The sequence below is a fragment of the Leuresthes tenuis genome, unplaced genomic scaffold (genome assembly GCF_036924035.1).
Source record: "Leuresthes tenuis unplaced genomic scaffold, fLeuTen1.0.hap1 SCAF_22, whole genome shotgun sequence".
NCBI lineage: Eukaryota > Metazoa > Chordata > Actinopteri > Atheriniformes > Atherinopsidae > Leuresthes > Leuresthes tenuis.
The window spans coordinates 8,317,646-8,340,226 of record NW_027325376.1 but is presented as its reverse complement, the minus strand read 5'-3'; the positions used below and the strand labels follow the sequence as shown (position 1 = coordinate 8,340,226).

General features: G+C 37.6%; 1 protein-coding gene across 1 annotated transcript in view; it reads left to right on the top strand.

Moving 5' to 3' along the window:
- The first annotated feature begins 3,368 nt into the window (after positions 1-3,368).
- Positions 3,369-22,581, top strand: part of LOC140281484 (phospholipid-transporting ATPase ABCA1-like) — a 152,340-nt gene continuing 133,127 nt past the window's right edge. The window contains exons 1-7 of the mRNA XM_072375916.1: positions 3,369-3,665; positions 11,073-11,202; positions 15,372-15,465; positions 15,644-15,785; positions 15,886-16,013; positions 18,414-18,541; positions 20,322-20,519. Coding sequence (XP_072232017.1) covers positions 11,137-11,202; positions 15,372-15,465; positions 15,644-15,785; positions 15,886-16,013; positions 18,414-18,541; positions 20,322-20,519 — 756 coding nt within the window. The 5' untranslated portion in view covers positions 3,369-3,665; positions 11,073-11,136. The remainder of the gene's footprint in view (positions 3,666-11,072; positions 11,203-15,371; positions 15,466-15,643; positions 15,786-15,885; positions 16,014-18,413; positions 18,542-20,321; positions 20,520-22,581) is intronic.

Here is a 22,581-nt window from a genome sequence, read left to right as displayed (position 1 = left end):
GCCAGATCGACACAAGCGGTCACTACAGTCTTACAATCAATGCAGTATCTTGCATGTTTAGCAATATGTTTGCAGCCTGTGAAAAATGATAAATTACATATATCAGAAGAGCTTACAGTGCACATACTTTGCTTTATTTTCTTCTGAAAGATACTATCAAAATATGAAGTTAGGTGGCATAAAGGCTAATGTTCAACTAATATTAAAGGCACAGACTAGTTACTGATCTATATTTGTCAGTTATTTTCTTAGTTTGAAAAGATATAAGATCGTAAAGAGATAGAATAAATCAGATTTGCATTTGCTGTGCAGGTAAGCGCATGTAAACACTCACTCATACAGTACGAAGGAAAGAGTTCCTTTGTCCTGACCCATATACTGATTTTCCTTTTTTTGCATTCACTGCTTTTGTGGGTTTGTTCTGATACATGCACTCCTATTATCAACATAACACCTCATCTGCTATTCTCAATGTGATTTGAGGATAAACTCAGTAACTTCTGCAGACTTATTTCTGCATCACATCCTGCTCCATGTGCGCTCTGGACAGCCGTTGCCCTGCACTCCCTGCCTCGCAGAGTGCATCTCTAGCTCAAAGTTTCTCGTTGGGAAGCGCATGTGTGAGCATCAACTGCGGAAAAAAGCCAGCCTAAACTGTCTACACATTCTCCTGGAAACGTCTAGTGTTCATGCATAAAACAGCTGTAGTGACACCATTTTCATTAGCCTGAGTGAGACACCCACGGTTTCACATTTCTTTTTTTTCTTTTGACCATTTTCAAGGTAAGACCGAAGCGGTTTATGTATGTTTACTCAGCCAAGGTAAAACACCAACTTAGGTTCATTCTTAGACACAATGTCATCCAAACATTCTGGTGGTCATAAGGTATCTTGCTATGCTTGGCTACAATTTACAGTGTCTGCTTGTGCATGAAAATACACTTGAGACAAGTTTCAACTGTCATCAGGATTATAAAATGTCATGACCCACTGATCTCTCCCACATCAATATTTGAACCCTGTTTGTCACCTTTTAACAGGGTTGATATTATTAAGAAAAAAACTACCTTGCTAGCAACAGTTTCTTGGGGGGAGATCTCAGTGGATCTTCGGGTTGGCCTCTCTGTCCACCACTTCCCAGTAAGTCTGGAATATTGACTTTACTTACTTGGGAATTCATCTTTAAATTGACTGAAATGAAGCGCACACAGACGCCTGGCCAAGCTTGAACTGTGATGCACGCACTGAAGTCAGTTTGTGCTAACTTTTCTTTACTTTAGTTCTCGTTGGCAATGGAATCAGTATGAGGTGCAAAGGATGATTTTACTCCTCCTACTCCACAACTAGGTTGTGTGGTGGAAAATATCTTCACCTCTGTAAATTACAGCAAACATAAGCACCCATGTAAGAAGAGGGATGGCATAAAGCATTAAAGGTCTCCAGTGGGAACTGCTCTAGCTGCGTGATTAAAGTAAACGTCATGCAATGTAAAATAAGCTGGCTTGAGAGGAATGTTTTCCTAGCTTTGTTTTATTTTATTTATTTAAATATTGTATTTGGGGCTTTATCCAAATGCCCCTCACTTTTAACATTGATTTAACTGATCCAGGATAGTTGAATCTGTACAGCTTTTAAATTCTCTCAGGTTCTCCTTTCTACTTTACATTTTAGAAATGATTTGTCCATCATTCTTCACAGAAATCCCAAAGACAGTAAATAATGCACAGACACCGAGCTCTTATGAGACAAAAACTAAACTACTAAATTATCCGTTTGCCACAAACAATATCTGCTTTCTTTTTCTTTTTCTACTTTGCTTTACTTACGTTATGCTCCTGCAATATGCGGCCTGGAGCTTATTCTTCTTGTCTGGAAAGCTTGTGTAAAATTATCATTTGTTCCTTCAGGAATGCAAGACCCAAATGACAAGGCCCTGCTGTTGCAAATGCAGCCTTTGTTTTTTGATTAGTATGGATACACTAATACTGGGTTTGCTGACCTGGGAACAGCAGGTGTTCTCTACAGAGCCAGCACCTTCGAGCGGCGGCACTTCATTAGTCGAAGCAATTACTTTCGAGCAGCCAGTGTTTCACCTGGGTTCCATGAGCTTGCATGTGTGTAACTAATTTAGAATATAGACCTAAAACTCACGAATGAGTCACATTGATCCTTGAGTGATTGTGAGAGCCAGAAAAGTTTTCTGTAATTTGAAAGACCATTGAGGACACAAATTTGATCATGATCATGACAGAAGCCCTCTCATATGATTTCAAACTCTTTTATTGATTCATTGGACTGCTGATGGATCTAGCCTTTACATTTCATTTTTATTTTGTAGCTTAAAGTCTTCATGAAGTCAAATTCAGTAGTTTATTGTCTTTATAAACATTTATATTCCCTGTCTTGCAAAACACAATATGTAAACACTAATCTCTGTCCACAGAATTGACATTTTATTAATTGCATTCCTAGTGTTTGTGAGTTCCTGGAAATTAATTAAACTTTTGCTGAGTCATGTTTTCCACTGAGACACTTTCCTGAATATTGAAACTCAACTGAGCTGATGAGTATTCTAAGATGAAGCCATATCAGGGTTCTGGAGCTGACCAATCAGAGCAGAATAGGCTTTTCGGGGATTTATCTCTCAAGGAAAGTGTTAATATGCCGATGTAAATAACTCTACTCTCAACATTTAATTTGGACTTTATAATTATCTGAATTAGAATAAAAGTGTTATCACATTCATTACAAGTATGAAATTGACTTTAGAGCCTCTGAAGATGATGAATGGTAAATCTTGGTCTTGAATGCCCCTGATTAAACTAAGGAAAAGAACAATAAATGAGTAAATAGGTAAATTTGGTGTTTTCAAATAAGAACAGAAATATCATTCAGTGTGAGGCTTCTCTATTTGTTTCTTGTCTACCCCTTCAGTAAACACCCATCTCATTTACATAATGATATCCTCCCAGTGCACCTATGGCATTATTCTTTATCACCTAGAATAATAAACTCTTAATCCCCTTGTTGCAAAATTATATAGTTGCTATAAGGCCCAGCGGTCAATGCACTTAACTTTTTCTCCCATGTGACACATTCAGACGAACACCAACAACATCATCAACATTTGCAGCTTGGTCTTGTCTCCCAGTAAATAAATATTTCTCATGATCCCATCCTTACGAACACTTTATCTATTAAAAGAAAAAAGATTAATTTCAAGACTAATTTGTGCTAAGTCAACAGGTGACTAATTATCAGAGTTTACTGTGAGACAAATTTACACAGCCTTTGAATGCCAAAACAATGCCACTGAAATGTAGGGCTTTGCTCCTGTTGGCCCTCTCTGCTTCATCAGGTAACTCAGACATGACAACATGAAGCAGGGCTGCGCTTAAGGGAACTTGCTGTGTAATGAACACCACCGGTGTGCTTCTTGGCAGGGTTATTACTGTGGCTACAGTCACCATAACAGGTTCAGCTGAACTCATTTGCATACTTTATGACTAGGAAAAAGAGCACGGTGGTCATGAGAGGTAGGCAGGGCATGAGAAACCAAGAAGAGTGTCTTTTTGCATGAGTCACGACGGTCAGCAGATAAAACAGTTTCACTTTATTCATACACCTTAAGATGTGCTGATGAGTGAAGGCCACACAGCCAGGAGGTAAGCTGTTTTTACCACTGCTTTTACCACAGGACACATGTTTTGCTGCTAGGCCTCCTGTGATGCTGTCTTTAGCCTGTTGTTTTTGTAGCTCTACTCCTGAGGCAAGCTCAGGCTCAGGTCCTCAGTAGCTGTGTACTCGTCTGTTTTCCTCCTCCTATCTAGTCCGTCGTGGATCAAATAGAGTGCCTTGCGAACTGCTCTCCTTATTTTAAATTACCTAATAAACAAATCTTCTGGCTAGTTGTGTTTAAAATAGTTATATAAAAATCAAATGAGCTTATTGATACACAATAACTAGAAATACTTACCTTAATGTACATCATGCTCATATTCCAACAGTTTGTTTCCTAAGTCAGTATAGCAAAGACTGTGAACTTTTACCCCTGTTGTGTAATTGTATTGCCTGCTAATGATTTACCTTGGACCTTGACTACTTTTACAAGAGTTAGTGTGTTGTTTTATTTCTCATAAAAGAGTCATCCAGGGTAGTGGGATGACAGTGCTTTTTCCCCACGTAACATAGTTTTTACAGATTAGAAATATTACCTCTCCAACAGTAATTATCTGTCTTAAACTGTAAATGTACAATACTGTCTTATTCCATTTCATGATAATTGAAAAGAGTTAAATATTCTTCCCTTCTATCCAATAAACAGTTAATGCTCACTGTAAACCGATAGCAGCACTTTGCTGCAATTTAACAGAATAAAACAGTTAATTCATTGAAGGATCCCCCCCAAATTAAACATCTATTGAACAGAAGAACAGAGGTGAATGGACAGCAAATTAACACAATTGTTGGTGCTTTTGTCTGACAGTGTGGAAGTGTACAGGAATTTCAAGTTTTGTGGTAACAAGCTGACCAATTTTAGCAAAAAGAGTATGAATATTCCATCAAACTCAGTTCTATCTTTGTTCCATTATGTTCAATGTTTCATTTCTGAGCTCTACAGAATTGATTTTTCTATTGAATTAGGGCAGTTTTACAGGGCAAGTAAAAAAGGGTTGTTATGTTCATACATAGAGGTCTATGCAAAAATGTGTGCCGCTTTTGAGGAATCTTTGCTGTGTAAAGTCTAAATGGACCTACAAAGCAAACATGATGAATTTATAAGTAAGATGAATGTTATTTAGAGTTTTTATTTGTTCTCGTTTATTGTAATTTTAATGGTGCCTTTAAAAAAACAAACAGAATCAGTGGTTGTGGCATGTTAGTGTCCTGTATTATTTTCAATATGTTAATCCCAAAACTTTTCAGGTATTCATTGATTCGTCATTTTTTTATTTTTCCACTTCACCCTATATAGGATTGCAGGAGGGCTGCGGCCTGGACCATATGCCACTGAATAAGACTACACCCTGGAAAGCTTGTCAGTTTATCTCAGGGCCTTGAAGGGATTTCTGGAAAAAAGTTTTATAAGTAGCACATTTTATTACTCTGTAAATAAGTAAACTATAGACATATGCACAGTGAGAAATTACATACAACTCAGTTATCCTGCTTTCATAAACCGTAGTAAGGTGACAAATATAACAATACCTGATATTGCAATTTTCAAGGTAGAACTAGTGTTTAAACTAGTGACTTTTAGTTGTCAAATAAACATTTTCAAGTTGGGAATTACAAATCAACTGTTAACTTAAGCTAAATCTGATCTATTCAGAATACATCTAACAACATACACACAAGCTTTTCACTCATTCCCTAAAGAAAAAAAAAATTCCCTGATGTAATGTATTTGCTCTTCTCAAAACTAACATCAGCACAAATCTTGTCAAGCTTGCTTACACCATAGTGCTGCAGCAGAGTTATGCTACGTTGTCCTCTCAAGCATGGAATCATTTGTCAAACCAAATTAGTAATTTTGGGTCCATGCCGTTGTAAGTCAATCAAATAAAGGAAAATGTATGTATTAAAATAATTTTGGCATTACAATAATCCTAATGAGAGAAATGTTACAGGCTGAGTGAAGTCTGTTTTTCCAAAATATACATATTTACTCATGGAGAGGCTGATGGTAAGAGAGCAAAATTCATAGCTGTTAAGTGTACGCAGGCTGGCTAAGTTGCCTTTTTAAAATTTTACTGTGCATGTCTATGAATATCATTGTCATTATGAACCTCCCATAAAAAAGTGCTGTCTTTTACAAGAACTCTACTTTCATTGCTGAGAATTCAGTGGTAGCTCCAAAGGAAAAGTAAGTCCCATCCTGAGGTCAGTAAAGTCTTTTTTTGATAGCTTGGCGTAGCTGGTACAGGCATGAGGTTGCCTGGGGGAGAGCAGAGTGCTGATAGCTTATGGTGCAGTGCTGCAGTGAAAGCAATGTTGGGATACAAAGAATATTCTTGCAGTTGCCAGAGGCTTGTGATTACACTGTAGAAACTCTGAGGTTCTTGTTGACCACAGTTTTGCAGAGCTGACTGTTGATAGGTTAACAGATGAAGTACTTGAGTGCTGACATCCTTTCCATGTTTGACGCGGTCTGTTTTGGAGATTTAGATTTGCTGACCACATGATTTAGACACGAAAGACCAAGAGTTTAACCAAGATAAGCAATATGTCAGGTGTGAATAAATATGCTGAAATGGTAAACAGACATAAAAGGGAAAGTAATATCAATGTACAGCTTTCGGTAAGCCAAAACATAATAGTCTAATAGAACATTCTCTCAGAAGCTCATGTGGCAACCCTTCGTAAAATCCAACCGCTGTGAACACTATAGTTTTAGGTTTTTGTTGACTGTTTCAGAAGGGTATTCATTTAAACAGCACATAATAAAAATTTAAAAAATCAATGTATTTGTGCAGTTGGACATGAATTGTTTTTTGCATGCAAAAAATTGCATAACTTTCATAATAATCCATTACAGCGAGGGATTCCTCGCATGCCTTAATCACAATTTAGTTCTCTGCAGGGCTTTTTTTTTTAAATTGACTCATACTAATAAGTTTTTAATGCACCAAACCTACCGTAACTGGGTGGTTTAGGTGCCTCTACTCTTACAAATGAATGAGTAAAAAAGAGATTACAAAGTCAGACTTGAGACATACTTTTGTCTCCTGGTTGACAGTCATGTCTAACTCCACTTGCACATACTCCAGTCTTCATACACCACTTTTTTCCTCTATTTGAGGCATTAAACACTCCTCTTACACTTGACAATATGACAAAAGACTGTTCTCATATCTTTAAATGTTTTCCAATCCTTGTAAATAAAAAAAAACAACATAGATCAATGCAGTGACAGTTTCACAAACTGCCTTGAGATTGTGCTGGGCAGCCTTGAGCAGGAATGACCAAGAATGAACAGATATGCAGCTGTAGGATCTAGAAATACCAGGCTCTGTGACTCATGCTCACAGTGCAACAAATGGTGGCAAAGCATTTAGTCACATTTTTGGGGAAAAACGAAGGGTATGGAACACACTGAGGATATGAATGGACTGAGGAGAATCAGATTATAGGGTGGTTTAAAGAGTTTTTATAGATGTTTTACTTCTTTATTCTACCATAAAACTGGGTCAGAAGTGAAATCGGCTCTAACCTGCTTGCAGGAGCAGAGAGGTAGCTCTAAATTTCTTGTCAGTTCCTCAAGTGCAAGTGTGATGTTAAATCTAATTAGAGTGTTGATTAAATAAGTAGTCTAAATGTATCAAAGTGAATTTCATTTCCCCCATATCTTTCAGCGTTTCAAATTCACACATTTTTCTTAATGAAGTGATACATTTTCTAACGTAGTTACAAAATTACAAGTGTCAATTAAAATACTCTTTTTCATAACTTCATACAATGAACAGATAGCAACTAGATTGTAACTTCTTGAAGTGGAATTCGTTAGATCCATTAAAACGTTGCTGTAATTGACACTGAAGATATGAGTGCCTCGTTGGTCTACTCTGCACAGTCTGCAGTGCTCTTGTTGCAGTGAAATTGTACAGAGCTTAAGATAGAGATAGAGCTGGACAGATAAAAAAGACAAATTGAATGTAGGAGCACAGGGACCATTATGCTTTTCAGAAGGCCACGCCATCCCTCCTTTGTAAGCGATGTTTGCAGTCATTCTCCGCTGTCCTCTGCTCTCAAGCTGCATGACAAATATCTGTTTTCTCTTTCGATTATCCTAGAGTCTGAAATAACGCACTTCACCGTCCTCGGAGCTCAAATGCCAGGCATGCGTCAGCACTTATGTTTTCCCAGTAGTTCTTTTTTATAGCACTACAGTCTTTCCCTCTTTTCCTGTCTTTCTTTGGAACTAATGATACAGTAAAAAGCTGATGCCAGCGCCCAATGGCCACAGCTTTGAGAAAAACTAATACAAAAAGTGGTCAAAAGAACTTATTCCAATTATTCTTTGTGCTCCAAGTTGTAGATTGAAATGATGATCTGGAAAACCCTTCCACTGAATGATTTTTTTATTCTCCGGAGGGCTGTGTTCATTGTGTTTTTTAATGCACTGGTTGCAATGCAAAACACAATCACACCCTCTCTTGTTACTTGTTATCTGCTTTTTGGATGGGAAATTGGAAACAAGTGCTTGAGCTGGGCTTTTCCTACAACTCTCACCCACACACGCATCATATGTTAGACACAAATCTCCTTTTTTTTAGATACCAAAGCAGCTCACACGCACACATTTTTGACACATGGCTTGAGTGTATTCTTGGAGATGTTGTTTACCCTTCATGCTTGACGTGATTTCAGAGTGGAGGTGGTACCGAGCTCTTCCTTTCTTGTGCGTTCCGTGTTTGAAAAGATGAGGCTTGAAAGCTGTGCAAGAGAACGCAGCGCATACTCAATTATACAAGAATGTGATGGTGTTGCGTGTTCAGGCGTGTAGTAGGCCTCGACATAACCAGCCAGGCCATTTCTTACTTCTCGTTCCATAAGTATCGCCTTCAAAATATAGACAAAGCAAGGCATTTATTGAAGGCTAAAGCAATTAATGAATAGAGCACTACAAGTAAAACTACTGAGAAAGAAGAAGAATGGGATTTTATATTTTACACAGTTTCTGATAAATGCCAAAAATATTGGATTGACCATAGCAGTAGGGATTGATTTAGTCAATTTTGGATCTCTAACAATATTTGTTGGCACTCCCAGCAAAACAAAATGTCAACCAGCCGATTAGGAGCTATGTAGCCGCTTCATCAATATCATGAAAAAGATTATTATTTTTAGCTAATTGGGGCACTGAATTTAGTGTTTGGAAGTGAAGGAGCATCAATATGCCCATCACAGTAAATAAAACATCCATGGAGTAGCATTAAATAATGTAACTGCTCAGAGAGAAGATGGTACCCACACAGCAAGAGGAAATGGAGCGTTAAAAGGTGGCACATTTGTCAGGCCTACCCTCGGGCTAAAAAGTCCATCCCAGTTCCCACCTGCCTCACCACAACTAATTCCTGCACTCAAGTAACATCCTTACGCACAAATAGTTTAACACACCGTATGCTAGTTTTGTCTTCCAGCGAAGTGCATCCATATAACACAAACACAACTTAGATAACCGAACTTGTGATTTTGTCTGACGGAGGAGTCAGCTTGCTGGGACAACAAATGAGCTGGTTTGGCGCTCTTATCAGTCATCAACAATTTAACAGTTATATATGTTCATTGTGTAATAAGACTACAATTTGTAACACACTGGTTAAAGTGCAGTTTAAAAATTACAGGTGTCAAAAATAGCCTTTTTTGTCATTAGATGTCTAGATTCATAATGTAGATTTTAACAGATTTAATTCCAGTTCCAGGTTGTATGTTTACATTTACAGTTAAGCTGAGTAATGGTCATAGCTTGACTCGGCCTGTTAACTGGGCCACTTTCCTTTGCCACAGTATACATACACAGGAGGAGATTGGATGTACTGATGAGGTATGACAGAATATGAAGATATTCTGCTGCTTGTAGTTTTCACTGTGGGAGATTATCGTATGTGTGAATCCAGCTAAATTCTCTGCACAGACATCTCTGAGGGACAGATAATGCCGTGGTAATGAAATCTGGATTTTATTAGAGCAGAGCACACTAGAAATACTTAAGTGAGTACGACTTGATATAGACTTAATGGTCTGATTTTGTGTCACAATTACTGATGCATTTAATCATCCGAAAAAAGAAGCTTTATTGAGAATTTGGCTTTTTTAGTGTACACTTACAGTATACTTTTCTATTCATACAAAAACATATGTGGTTATTCTTCGCTGTTACCAGCTTCTTCTTCTTTTGTGTACTGGATGGGAACGTGTGCCTAAGCCAGTCTGAGTCTACTTGAGCATGTACATGCACGGATTTGACCCTCATCCACCTTATCTGTTTGTCTTACTCAGGCCTTGAGAAGCTTGCTTTCATACGATTTTGGTTGCACTAAAATGTTTGCATACATTAAAAAAAAATAACTGACATTTTTCTTTGATTAGAACTTTTTTCAAAATGTTTGACATTTTTGTCCAAAATTGTCCATGATTTTATGAATATGCATGATTGTGTTAGTGGATTTATCACATATTTCTGTATGATGACTCCTTTTATGTATTCATATTATCGTGTTACAAATATCTATTTGAGCATCTCATTGCCAGTACATCAAAGTATGAGTGTTTCAGGAATTTGTAATGTATTAGATAATTGATTATGTGTGTAGTCATACCTTTAACACATTTTGGCACATATTTGTTGCATGGCTGTATTTGTAGCTTTCAGTGGAAAACATGAAATTAACAGATCAAACACACTGTACCCCAGGCTCTAAAGCAACATTCATATGCTTTGAGTGGTACCTTGCTGCATGCAAATAAATCAAAATAAGACAGTGGAGAGTGTGTCAGTTGGGGAGTATTTATAAAGGTCATACTTGATGTAGCAGTGTAAAAATGGCATGGCAGACCTATTTGTTTATTATCTGTGTAATCAGGGTTGAGTAGCTAGTAAAACATATAATAAATATTTTACTGCAGTCTTTAGTCCACATGAAAAATGATGGAGTTGTCCATGCTTTATTTTATTCCATTTTTCTCTATGCTCTAAAAGACAGATTAATTGACAGGGAATTTGTAGGACAGTGGTCGGGAAGACAAAGACGGTAGTTTGCACTGCCCTCTTTACAAGTAAAAGAAAGTTTTTGGTCGATATCTAAACGTTTTCTACTGTTTGTAGAACATAGTTAAACAAATACATGATCTTTGATAGAATTCTTGCACTGTAGAGCCAAACTGTGTAACCCCCACATGCTGAGACATTGCTCTTTCTTGAGATTTGCTGAGTGTAGGTGATAATAATTCTTCGAACAGGTGCTGCACCATAAGCCCCAAGGCCTGGGGAAGTGAGTGATTAGTGGCACTCCCCCAAGATGCATTGCTTCTCTGTATTAAAACCAAACTCTGCTTTTTATTCCCTCCAGGGTTTATTAAGTGGGCCAGTTGCCATAGTGACGCTTTGGCAGGATATTGCCAGGATAAGCCGTAATGGGTCTCCTGACGCAGTTCATTCTGCTCCTGTGGAAGAACTTCACTCTTCGGAAGAGACAAAAGGTACATTTGTGTTCACAAACCCTCCGTTTTGCAAATCAACATATATCTACCAAAAGTGGTCAGCAGTGGGGAAAAATGAGGATATGCTCTGAGGGTTGTCTTATCAAGGGCAACTAAAGGAGGGGAGGCAGAGGTAATAGGGGGGGGTTTACTACAAAAATGGTCTCTTTCATTGAAGTAAGCCGCCTTTAACTCTCCCTCCAGAGAACAAGAACAATCTTATCTTAATGCCAACCAATTCAAAGTGTCACCTTCAATTTTTAGTGATCTATCTCTTGTGCATGTTATGTCACATTGCCAGTGTTTTACTTCAAACAAAACCAGTCTTTGGTATAGTTTTAAATGCCTTATTTGAAGGGCAAATAGTCTGTGACAATGTTATCTAAAAAAAGGTTTACAAAAAAACAGACAACTTTTCAATTAACATTAGAATCCCTCTGCAATGAGTTCTTACATGCCAAATGAGTTTTAAGATTATATTAAGATGATATTTCAAAATGCTTCTGCTCAATGTCATTGGCTTTCATTGTTCATCAGTAAAATGATGATTTAACGGCTTTCAGTGCTACTCTCGAAATATGACTTTAAGAGCTTACATAGAGACAATTGAGGGATTTAGATGTTTCCCACTATTATACTTTCAACTTCTTTAAATGCTTCAACTGAAACTAAATCTTCCATGCAACGTTACCATTTAAGTCCAATGAGTTTACATTGTGCTAATTTACAACAACAGTGATCTCAAGGCACTTTTAAGGATACAGTTCAAATCAATCCAGATCAATTCAATTTAAGTCTTTTCATAAGAAACTAGATTAATGGGTCTTATTTCTTGAGGCTCTGTCATAGAATGTACACTAAACACGAATGTGTCCAAACTGCTTTGAGTTGAATATTTGACTTTCATTTAGGCCTGGTGTTTATATGAATGAAAACCACACATTTTGTAAACACCTGTTCCTTTGCACTAGTCACAAAAGCCACACATGATTAGTCATTGATATACTGAATAGCAGACCTATTAGCCTGTGGTTTCACTCACACTTTCCATGTTGTAGAAGGATAAGTTACCCCACCATTGAACATCATTTCAAGGGTCCAAATGAGTAGTCAAGGCATCTAGTGAGCCTTATGAGTCATTGTTGGGGCTGACTTTGCTGTTACACAGAGCTGCAGTGTGTTGTTTGATTTATTCTCTTGCAGTGATGATGGGAGTCACATCCACCCACTTGTTTTGTAAGGGGGTTCAAGCACAGCAGTGTTTCTGTCGCCTAAGCAGAACAAAAGACATTTTTACACACACTCAAAAAGTGAAGAAAAAAATCATCAAAGCTCATTGTTTCTTAGAATAATTTATAGCAGAGATAATTTTACAGTGTTCTACCTTAGAAAAGGATTTCATCCTTGAAAAATAGTAAAGATCATTTAAAAAACACGGTGGTGTCCTTTTGTCTCAGGAAGAAAAATGGGATTATTTTTCCACAAGCACATGTAAGCAGACAGTGGCTGTTTTGTGCATGGAATGTGCGATATTTGGCCAATGTCAACATGAAATATTGTCATTAGACAAAACCAGTGGGAGTTAACAAGGACAATGGTGCTTCTGGAGGGCTTGTGGAGGTTAATGACCAATTATATGAATGCCTCACCAAGCATTTTAAGATTTTATAACAGGCATGAAACTGATTTTATGGTCCAGTATTTCATATCATTTCACAGTAAGAGATTATCTATTCACAAAGACACTGGTGTCCGAAGGCAGATGTCTGGGGAGCTTGACACTGGAAAGGTCTCCATGTTTCTACTCCATGCCTTTTCTTTGGAATACATTATGAGATTTCACCCTCGTATCAGAGTTACAACAAACAAAGACTGCAGTTGAAAGTTTTCTTTCCAAACTTACGTGTGATTTTTTTGCATTTTTCTTTCCAGTCCTTCATTCATTGATAAACTCTACAGCTGAACAACATAAATATTTAGAATATTATATTTTTTACATCTGTGTGTCTTTCAGTATAATAACCAAGACAAAGAAACAGATGTCTTCTCGTAATATTTGGTTAATATGTATCATTAGATACAGCGTCTACACATGTATAGACATGTAACGGTGGCAGGATTAGGAGAACGGCTGACTGGAGCTTTCCAGCTGATTCCTCTAAGCAGGTCATTCTATCAGAGATGCTGAGGGAGAGAAATGAGTGAGCCGGCAGGACAGGTTAGCTGAGGTTAGGGGTGTGGGGCTCAATGGGTGAGTGCAGGACTGGGAGTGGGGGTGGTGTGTCATGATGTGGCAAGGGTAAAATCCTAGATGGCAGACAGTGTGGGAGCAGTGATAAAGGATAGGAAGATATGATTCACCAGAAACACTTCACTACACGAAGGATTTTCCGTCATGAACCACTGCAAGCTAAAGCATAAAGATAGCTACATGCTACATATTGATATAATGCTTCATGGCATTTTTACTATATAAAAATGTGCCAGTGACGCAATAAGTGGTGATAGACCAGTATGAAAGATAACTGCAAGAATTTAAAAAGTGTTAGTGTTGCACAATACACAAATAACAATATAATTCACTGCAAAACAAGCAAAAAAAATCAAGAGATAGTTTCATAGTAAAAATCTTGTGAATTAAATCTGACGTTGTGACTCCCCTAAACAACACCATCATCAATTCCAAGCAAAATTGGGATATCTAAAGAGAAAATTTGTGAAATGAAATTAAACCTGTTATTCCATAGATTTCAGCTTAGAACAGGACGGTTACCCAGTATATAAATGACAAACCCCACTGTATCAACAGACATGATGCATTGCTTGCCGCACTCTGATCCCATGTCCTCCACAAGCCACCAGAAATATAGTTTTTATATTATGATTTTTTTTTTTATTCCTGTCCATCAACATATTTTTTTGAGTAACACAATTAAGCTACATCTATATTTTTTATTATTCACTCTGTGGCTCTGTAGTGATAATGAAGCTGTATATTAAATCCTGGCACTTCCTGTAATAACAGGACATTATGTCTGTTTGGCCCTGAAGGGAAAAATTTCAAAAAGTGAACCCTTGAGGTAATACATGTGTGTTTTGTTGGATTTCTCTTTTCCCTCGGGTAGAAATAAAAACACAATATGCCACGTGGATTGCTGCCTGCTAGCAGGCAAGTAATGGTTATATTAACGCAAAGGAGTGGTTGACACTCTTCATCTAAGAGAGGATTGAGCGTGGCAAGGAGATGATAAGGAGAGCGTGATAGCTTCAGTTTAGTGCATCACTAGCAGAGGTCTTTCTCAGTGTTGTGCTTAGAGAAATAGCAAGAATAAAACTAAATAAAATATATGGACTCTGGCATTTTTGTGAAGATGCTGACATGAACAGTCTTATATATGCAGTGCCTGAGGTAAATAGTCAGTGATTAAACTCTTAAGTGTGTTCAATTTAGTTGAAAAATTACATAACAGCCATCAGGATTCAATAATGAAAAATACTTCAAATCATTGTCTCATCATTGGAGATAATTTCCCAGCAGTAAACTTTAAACTAAAAGAAAGGCACATTTCCCTGTCAATAAATGGCTGTGGGGTGTTGACATGGTAGAGATCCAGGGTTAGCAGTCTTTAAAACTCAATTTTGACTTTGCTTAGCTTAACACTATGTACAAATCAGTGGGGGAGTAGGCTAGTGTATGTACAGGGGTCATAAAATCCATCTAAAAACTAATTTATTTACTAATTGAATGCACACAAAACAGAAGAGTAAGAATAACATTATGGTGTTTGAAGCAGTGTTATATAATGGACTGTTTCTTGGCTTGCTTTTCTTGGCATTAGCCAGTTTATAGTCTTCCTAAAAAATAAAAAAAAAGAAGCTATCAACTGCTGTTCTTATATTTAGCTGACAAATAAAACAGTGGCGTGAGTCCAGCAAGTGAATAACCACATTTCCCAAATTGTCAAACTATTCTTCAACGCTGCAGCACAGTTTCTGTTTGCTTGTGGGGAAAATGTTCAGCACTCTTTCTTTGTTTTGACTGTATTAGCTAAATTCACATTATTGACTCATGAGAAAGCAATGCAAACATTTTATGCCACAATATCTTCCAAAGATGCATTTGACATGCAAATTATTTAAATGAATTCATATTGTTTTCTTTTGCACAGGTGCGACTGGTTGTTGAAGTAGTGTGGCCTCTATTTCTCTTCTTCATACTTGTGGCCGTGAGGTTCACCAACAAGCCAATTTTCAAAGGCCAATGTACGTACATGTTAAGTTTGATTTGCCTCTAATTTTCAACTTTCATTTACTTGTAATTTCAGTTCAATATGATTATCAATTATGTTTTTATATCATTTTAGTTGTGATGTCAATAAAAGAACAAGTTTCCCCATATAAAACTGTACAGAAGAACAAATATGCATCTCTTTTCCCACAGGTCACTACCCAAATAAAGCCATGCCATCTGCTGGTGTGCTGCCCTGGCTCCAAGGTATGATGTGTAACATCGACAATCCCTGTTTGAACTATCCAACACCAGGGGAGACACCAGGCCAAGTAAATAACTTCAACAACTCCATGTAAGCACCGGGATCTACTCAGTCAACTGAGATGGCAGAGCACACAGATGTTTTCGTTAGTTTACATATATATGATTTTTCTGTCTTTCTGATTGATTAGAATTGCTGGGATGTTGATAGAGCTTCAAACCGTCTTGCTGGATAAATCCATTCTCAGTAAGGCACAGTCGCTGGCAGGTGATGTCGACCAATGGACTTCAATCCTGTCAAAGCCAAACCCTGGTAATGGTAATATGAATGAGAAATCTGTATTCTCTGTAAAACAGTGACATTATGAAATTATATTATATTGTTACCAAAAACTGGCACAGAAATTGACGAGAAGCTGTAAGGTTGAAGGTTAAATTCCTTTTATTAGTGTAAGAATTTTATCGCCACTGAATTATGTTTAAAAAATAATTGATCTAGTAAATGCTCAGCCTCAGCAAAAATCACTCTGCCGTGCCTTTGTTGAGTACTCTCCATCAAGGAAAGTATCCCCATCATGTGGATGACAAGTTGGAGGATTTGTTATTCCCCTTTATACCTCAAAAACAGTGGTGTATAATTATTTATGATGCAATTTGCTGTGCAGACTGACAGATCGTTTGTCTTGATAAGTTGCTGCTTTGCATTAGGCTCATTTACCCTGATGATATTCAGATTTTCATGCAGCATCTAATTTGCAAAAAGGCAAGCGAGGGAGGGGGGTGGCTGTTCAACAAGCGGCTTGTGGGACATTTGCATTTTGGGGTCGCTGGCTTGTAATATACAAGATTAAATCCATCAAAGATCTAAGCCTGGACATAATTAATAGGACTTGCTGTCGGAGGCAAGAGCACAAAAGGTCATTAACAAGAAAAGGAAATGGAGTACTATCAAAAGACTAAGATGGCAAAGGTGATCGTGTTGTCCTTTTTTGTTTTCAGCATGGGTTGATTAAAAAAGACTCAGGTGGTCACTTCAATCAGAAAGGTAACCTTGTTTTGGAAGAGTGCAGAGCATGTTCCACTTTCCCATCATCTAACCCAGCCAATTCCCCTGAAGCTGCTATTGTCATGAGGAGCATAATAATATGTCATCAGTAGGAATCACAAGGTGTAGTATGAGGTGAAAGTAATGTTTCCAACAGAGTAATTAATTCCAGAGGTTTTTATAAAGCATCTCTTATAATTGAAACTTGAATAGCACAACATGAGTCACTTACCCCCCCCACACACACACACACACACACACACACACACCCTAAGTGACTGAGTTACCCATATTGCAAATGCAAAAGTGATAATTTGATTATATTGCATCCCCCCTTCATCATCACAGCAGTGCACGTTGGAGTCCAAAGAAGCAGAAAACACAATGTGAATAAATCTCATCAAGGAATTGGTTTGAGTAAACTGGAGTGGTGTTCCTACTGGGCTGAGTCATTGTTCCTGTCAGGGGTAATAATGCCTCTTTTTAAACACTACCTTTTGGTAGGTGATCGGTACAAAATAGCCGGTAAACAGTCGGGTGCTTGTTAGGTCTATTATACACTGAACTAATGGCAAAAAACAGTGGCAAAGAAAGAGCCTCTTGCTGGGTCTAAAGAGGACTTGAACACAACTCAAGCACCTATTCAAATTGCAAGCTAAGACGTACTATCTCCTGTGCAACCAGATACATCTGTCCAGCACTGAAAGGTGCAGTAGTCTGTCTGTCAACAATATGGTTATTGAGAATTTTGTTACAGTGGCACTGGCAATACCTGGGCTGTTACTTATGAAAAAAAAAGGTAGAGGCAGAGTTGAAAGTCAGGAGAAACTGTACTGTAAGAGGATGAGTCATGAATTCCCCAGCTACACTGAATAGCTAGTGTGAATGATCTCTCTCACAGACAGACCAGATACACATTTAATTGGTTGAAAAAAAAACGATGGCGTCCGACATTGTGGACAATGCAGTTCACACGGAAATGACAAGAGAGACAGAAGTTCTGGATGGCCAATTGTATGAGGTGTATAAGGGCCTTTAAGCCACAAATTGTCCACTCTCAAACTCACCCAGCCTAAGTGTTCAACCCCCACTTGCACCAGTATTTGATTTTGCAGCAACTGTAATCAAGAAAACATCTGTTTTAGGGGAGATTTTAGGAGAGCACACAAGTCATGGAAGCAAAATTACTCTTCTGTTTTGACATCTTGGCTCAGTGAGATTGTGGTGTTAAGTTCCCATTTCTTTTATTTTTAAGCTTTAAAGCTTTTTGTTCTCAACGCAACAGAAGAAAAATCCTCTTGTGCTTTGTTTTGAACTTCCACAGTAAAAAGGTTTGTGTCCTTTTAGTTTGAGCTATACTCAAAGTTATGGGTTTCCATTAGGACAAATGATAGATATTTCACCCATGCTTCCACATGCATTCAGTTTTATGCGCAGCAGTGCAGTCGTCTAGTATTCAAATTCAGGATAGATAAAAGGCTGTAGGGCCGGCTGCAGAATATCTGCTGTATTGAGTCTAAGGGAAGATAACTCATGTCCAAAACTATGAGGATAATAACTAATAATAATAACACATAGACTCCAGATCTGCTGCCATCATCATGTCTGCCAACAAAAGCATCAATATCATTTTCAATCTTGAAAAAGTAATGTCTGTCTATCTTTTTGTTTCAGCTCAACCAGTCATCCTGAGGAGTATCCTGAGAGACGATGAAACTTTCTCCACACATCTGACAGAGAATTTGTTGGTTCCATCATCAGTGGTCCAAAGCCTCATGAATGCTGAGATTCAACTCAAACCAGTAAGTAGAGTAGTCTGCTACTATAGTGATAATATCACGATGGAAAGAAAGACACCAGACCACTGAAGAACATTACTTTCAATCTTTTTTGTGTGATTAAAGCATATTAAATATTACCATAATGCTCAAAAGACCAACTGTGTCAGGAGTGCTGTGTTTGAACATTTCAGACCGAAGTGTCATGGCCAAGGGCAAACTTTGGGACTCTTTGTCTTGACATTCATGATCAAAGCACTCTGGTATTTACATACTAAAAATCCTGTGGTGTAATGGCTAATCATTGGTAATTTGTTTAGATATGGATGCCAATAAGAGTAATGAGTGTCTTTTTTTCTAAATGTCACCCAGTTGATATCAAGTATTATCTGATAAACTACAAGAAGGCAATTGTGTTTCACTGATAAGGATGCTTAAATACACTGTTCACTGACAAAAATATGCCCAATGTGTTTGACACTCTCTACAGTGTGTAGCGCAAACTGTAACTAAATAACTAAAAGTTATTTGTGAGGACAGAAAGCTCAGAATGTAGCAATACTGTCCTGCGAAAACTGTCACTCAGTATCCAGAAATCCCTGTTCGCCATCAGAAAATAACCATGCTCTTAATGAAGGTGGGTATGTGGTCAGCTGCATCTGGAATGGAAAAGCATCCAATCATCCATGTGTTTTTCACAGTGCACAGGCACTTTATAAATCCAAACACCAATGTTTTCACCCAGTATGTTGGAGTTAACTTGTTTTGTTTGAAACATTTTGGTGCAAAGATGCAGATGTCTATGTAAGGAAACAAATATGTTTAATTTAGTCTTTGGAAGGCTTTTCAATCCTTTACTGAGGGAGCTGAACAGACCTGCCTTACTGCAAAGTCTAAATATTTGTCTTGGCATTTAATGGTGCTGGTTGAGAATTTGTTGTTTTGCAGAAATGAGGCAATCTTTAAAATGGTAACAAGCAGATAGTGGAAGGGAGGGTATGTTGCTTGGTATGTGTAGCCAATTCCCAGGCTAATCCCAACAGTCTACATCTGGTGAGTCAGACCAGCAAATGGTTCTAGTACATTCTCCAGCATTGTTCAGTAGCCAAAAAACAATTTGCATGCAGTGATCCGATGCCTTTTCACTGCAGCACCAGTTTCACACTCTATTTCACAGGTTTGTTATATATACACTCATGACAACAATTTATTCATTTATATAGTTGCTAAGATATGACTTGAATCTGGTTCTGGCTGTAAATCATCATTTTCTATCTCGGGCTTTGATCACAAATGAGAACCAAACTAGTTCTCTGCTAGTTAAAATGCCTCTACGGTACCCAGACAGCAAAAGTTTCTGATGCAGCTCACAAAGCATGAATCATTTTTTAACTCTTTATCACTGCTGTGCATGATACATTATCTGCATATGTGCATCTCCGTGTTAGGATTTTATTGTTTTGCTGTGTTATCACTGCACATTTTCCCCATTTGCATGCAGTTGAACACCTTATTTTCCACTGTGCTTATTGGTAGCATGTCTTTTGCAATACAATAAGCTACTGCATTTGTAATATCACAGTGTCTCTTAGATCTTTTGTTACACGGTATGGTGCTGGATCATACCTCTATTTAGGAAAAGTGTTCAAGACCACAATAAACATTTTTATTCTCTTCCTGTTTTCATTCATTCACTCTTTATTTTGATTTCACTCACTGTATGCACATAAAATCTAAAATGCTTTCTTTCTCAATGCTATTGTTACATTACAACAGACCATTTTATTAGATGCTTACTTTTCAGATGACAGGCATGCTGGGGACAGGCAGTCTGAGGAGCACACTGTGTGAGGGGACAGATCTGGATGAGTATGTCCAATTTAGCAGCCAAGGTGAGAGGGAGGCTTTTCAAAATGTCAGCTGCTCCCTCACCCAACAGCAGCTGATTAACACTCAACAAGTCCTTCTGCAAAACCTGGACACGACAAAAGTGCTTTCTGAGGTAAGCTTTCCCTCACTGTCACACACAGAAGCAACAGATCTGACAACTTCCCTAATTTGAGTTTGATGAAACTTTGCAAGTTTGACACATTTGGATAGATTTTTTTTTTTTTTTTGGGTGAGATAACTTGTCTGGTGTTGATGTGTTTTCACTGATTGGTCTGATGGGAAGTAATAATACTGCCCATAATGTCTAAGGTCATCAAAAAGTCCTAATTCCAGATCTGCAAGGTCGCCCACATCTGCAATTTTACAATCTGCATTGTCGGAATTAATGAAAGCAGTGTTCAAAATGTAAATTTAAACTTTAATGAAGTCTTCTCTTCTTCTGGTATGACAAAGTCATGATGTTTACATGTGGGTGCTTTTGTCTTTCAATGCTGCTATTCAGTTTCAATATTGATAGATGTAATTTAATGAAAGCCACAAACATACAGAAAATAAATTGAAGGTTTCACTTTTTAAAGGCAGGACTGGATGCTTTCAGAAATAAAAATGACATGAAAGATAGCATGATCTTGCAGATCCTAAACTGAAATAGCCTTGATGTCACACAGTAGGAAATAAACTATTTGCAAACATTTAGCGGCTGGAGTTAGGTTGTTAGATGTAACCCTAACTAAATATTTTGAATACCAAAAGTGAAGCAATCATGAGTGACAGCGAGGTTGAAAAATGACCAAAGGCTAACAAATCCTTTATTGAATGGGACTTGAATTCAGGTCTTTTGCATGGCAGTCAGCGGATTAATGTCACCATGGCACCTCCTGTCCTGTATTTCTGGAACACATCATTTTAAAAACACTTTCAAGTAATGCAAAATCCAAGGCAAACATTGGCACATAACAGTTTGAAGTCTTCACACTGCAGTCATTTTATAATTTGGAGCCTGTTTTTGTGAAACTGCAATAATTTTCACCGTGGATCATATGACACTGAGTCATAAAAATTGGGTGCGATGTTGTGAAGTTTATACAGAAAAAAAAGCAAAAAGAAAGAAATGTCATGTTGGTGAAAGAAGCTTTTTGTGTGCCAAAATCTGCCACTATCTTCTGTTTTTTTGGGCATTTTGTCGACTGAAGGTCTTCACAAACTGAGACATAAATACCACAGTAAAATATCCAGGAATATACCTTTTCAACATAAATATAGTTTCAATCACATACTGTAAGATGAAACTGTCTCCACATCTCGCTACAACTGCAAAGTAGAGTGAGAACGCTGTCCGCTTCAACAATAATTCTTGCATGACTTGAATTAAATTGAATGTAAAGACAATGATAGTCCGTGCCAGCCAACTGAGTAATTCAAAAGTTAAATGTGATGCTTGTCGAGCTCTGTGACTCAGAGAGATGAAGAAAAGTTTAATCTTGTTAATGAGTACTTCAAGGCCAAACCAGCCGGCAACACCTCAGTATCAATTTGGTATAATTGCTGCAACATTACATACGATGATGTGTTTTTCATATATTCTGAGTAAAACCTCATTTTCTGCCACACAGAGTCGGACACTCTGTGTCTTGTAGTGATCATACTAAAATGCATCTATGCAATCAGGTGGGACTTATTTGTTCAAGTCAATGTTTCTTAAATTCTGTTAAATCTCTAAGTTCCCTTTTGGATGATGAAAGCCTGCACTTTTCTTTGACTTTATCTTTGAGGGGAAATATATGGGACAGAAAATCCAATAAATAAGTGATAAGGCAGGAAGTCTGTAGGAAAGAGCTTTTGAACAATTTAAGCCCACAGGCATTTTCAGACATAGAAAAAAGCCTAGACAAGATATGGTGGAAAAGCTCCTCAGCGCCTCAAGCAGATAGATGGAAAAGAACATCAAGCCTTCACTACTTAAGGTTTGACATTGTGATAACAACAACAACAATATAAAGAAAAGGACAAGGGAAGAAATCAGGGTCTACGAATGAGGAAGTGAGCAACAGAGCTTGATTTAGACATTGTTAGTTTTCACCATACACTATTGTTAGTTGTATTTGTATATATGGAAAAAGGAAAAAAAAAACATAGTAAACATGAATGATGCTGAACAGAAAGCATTTGAACAT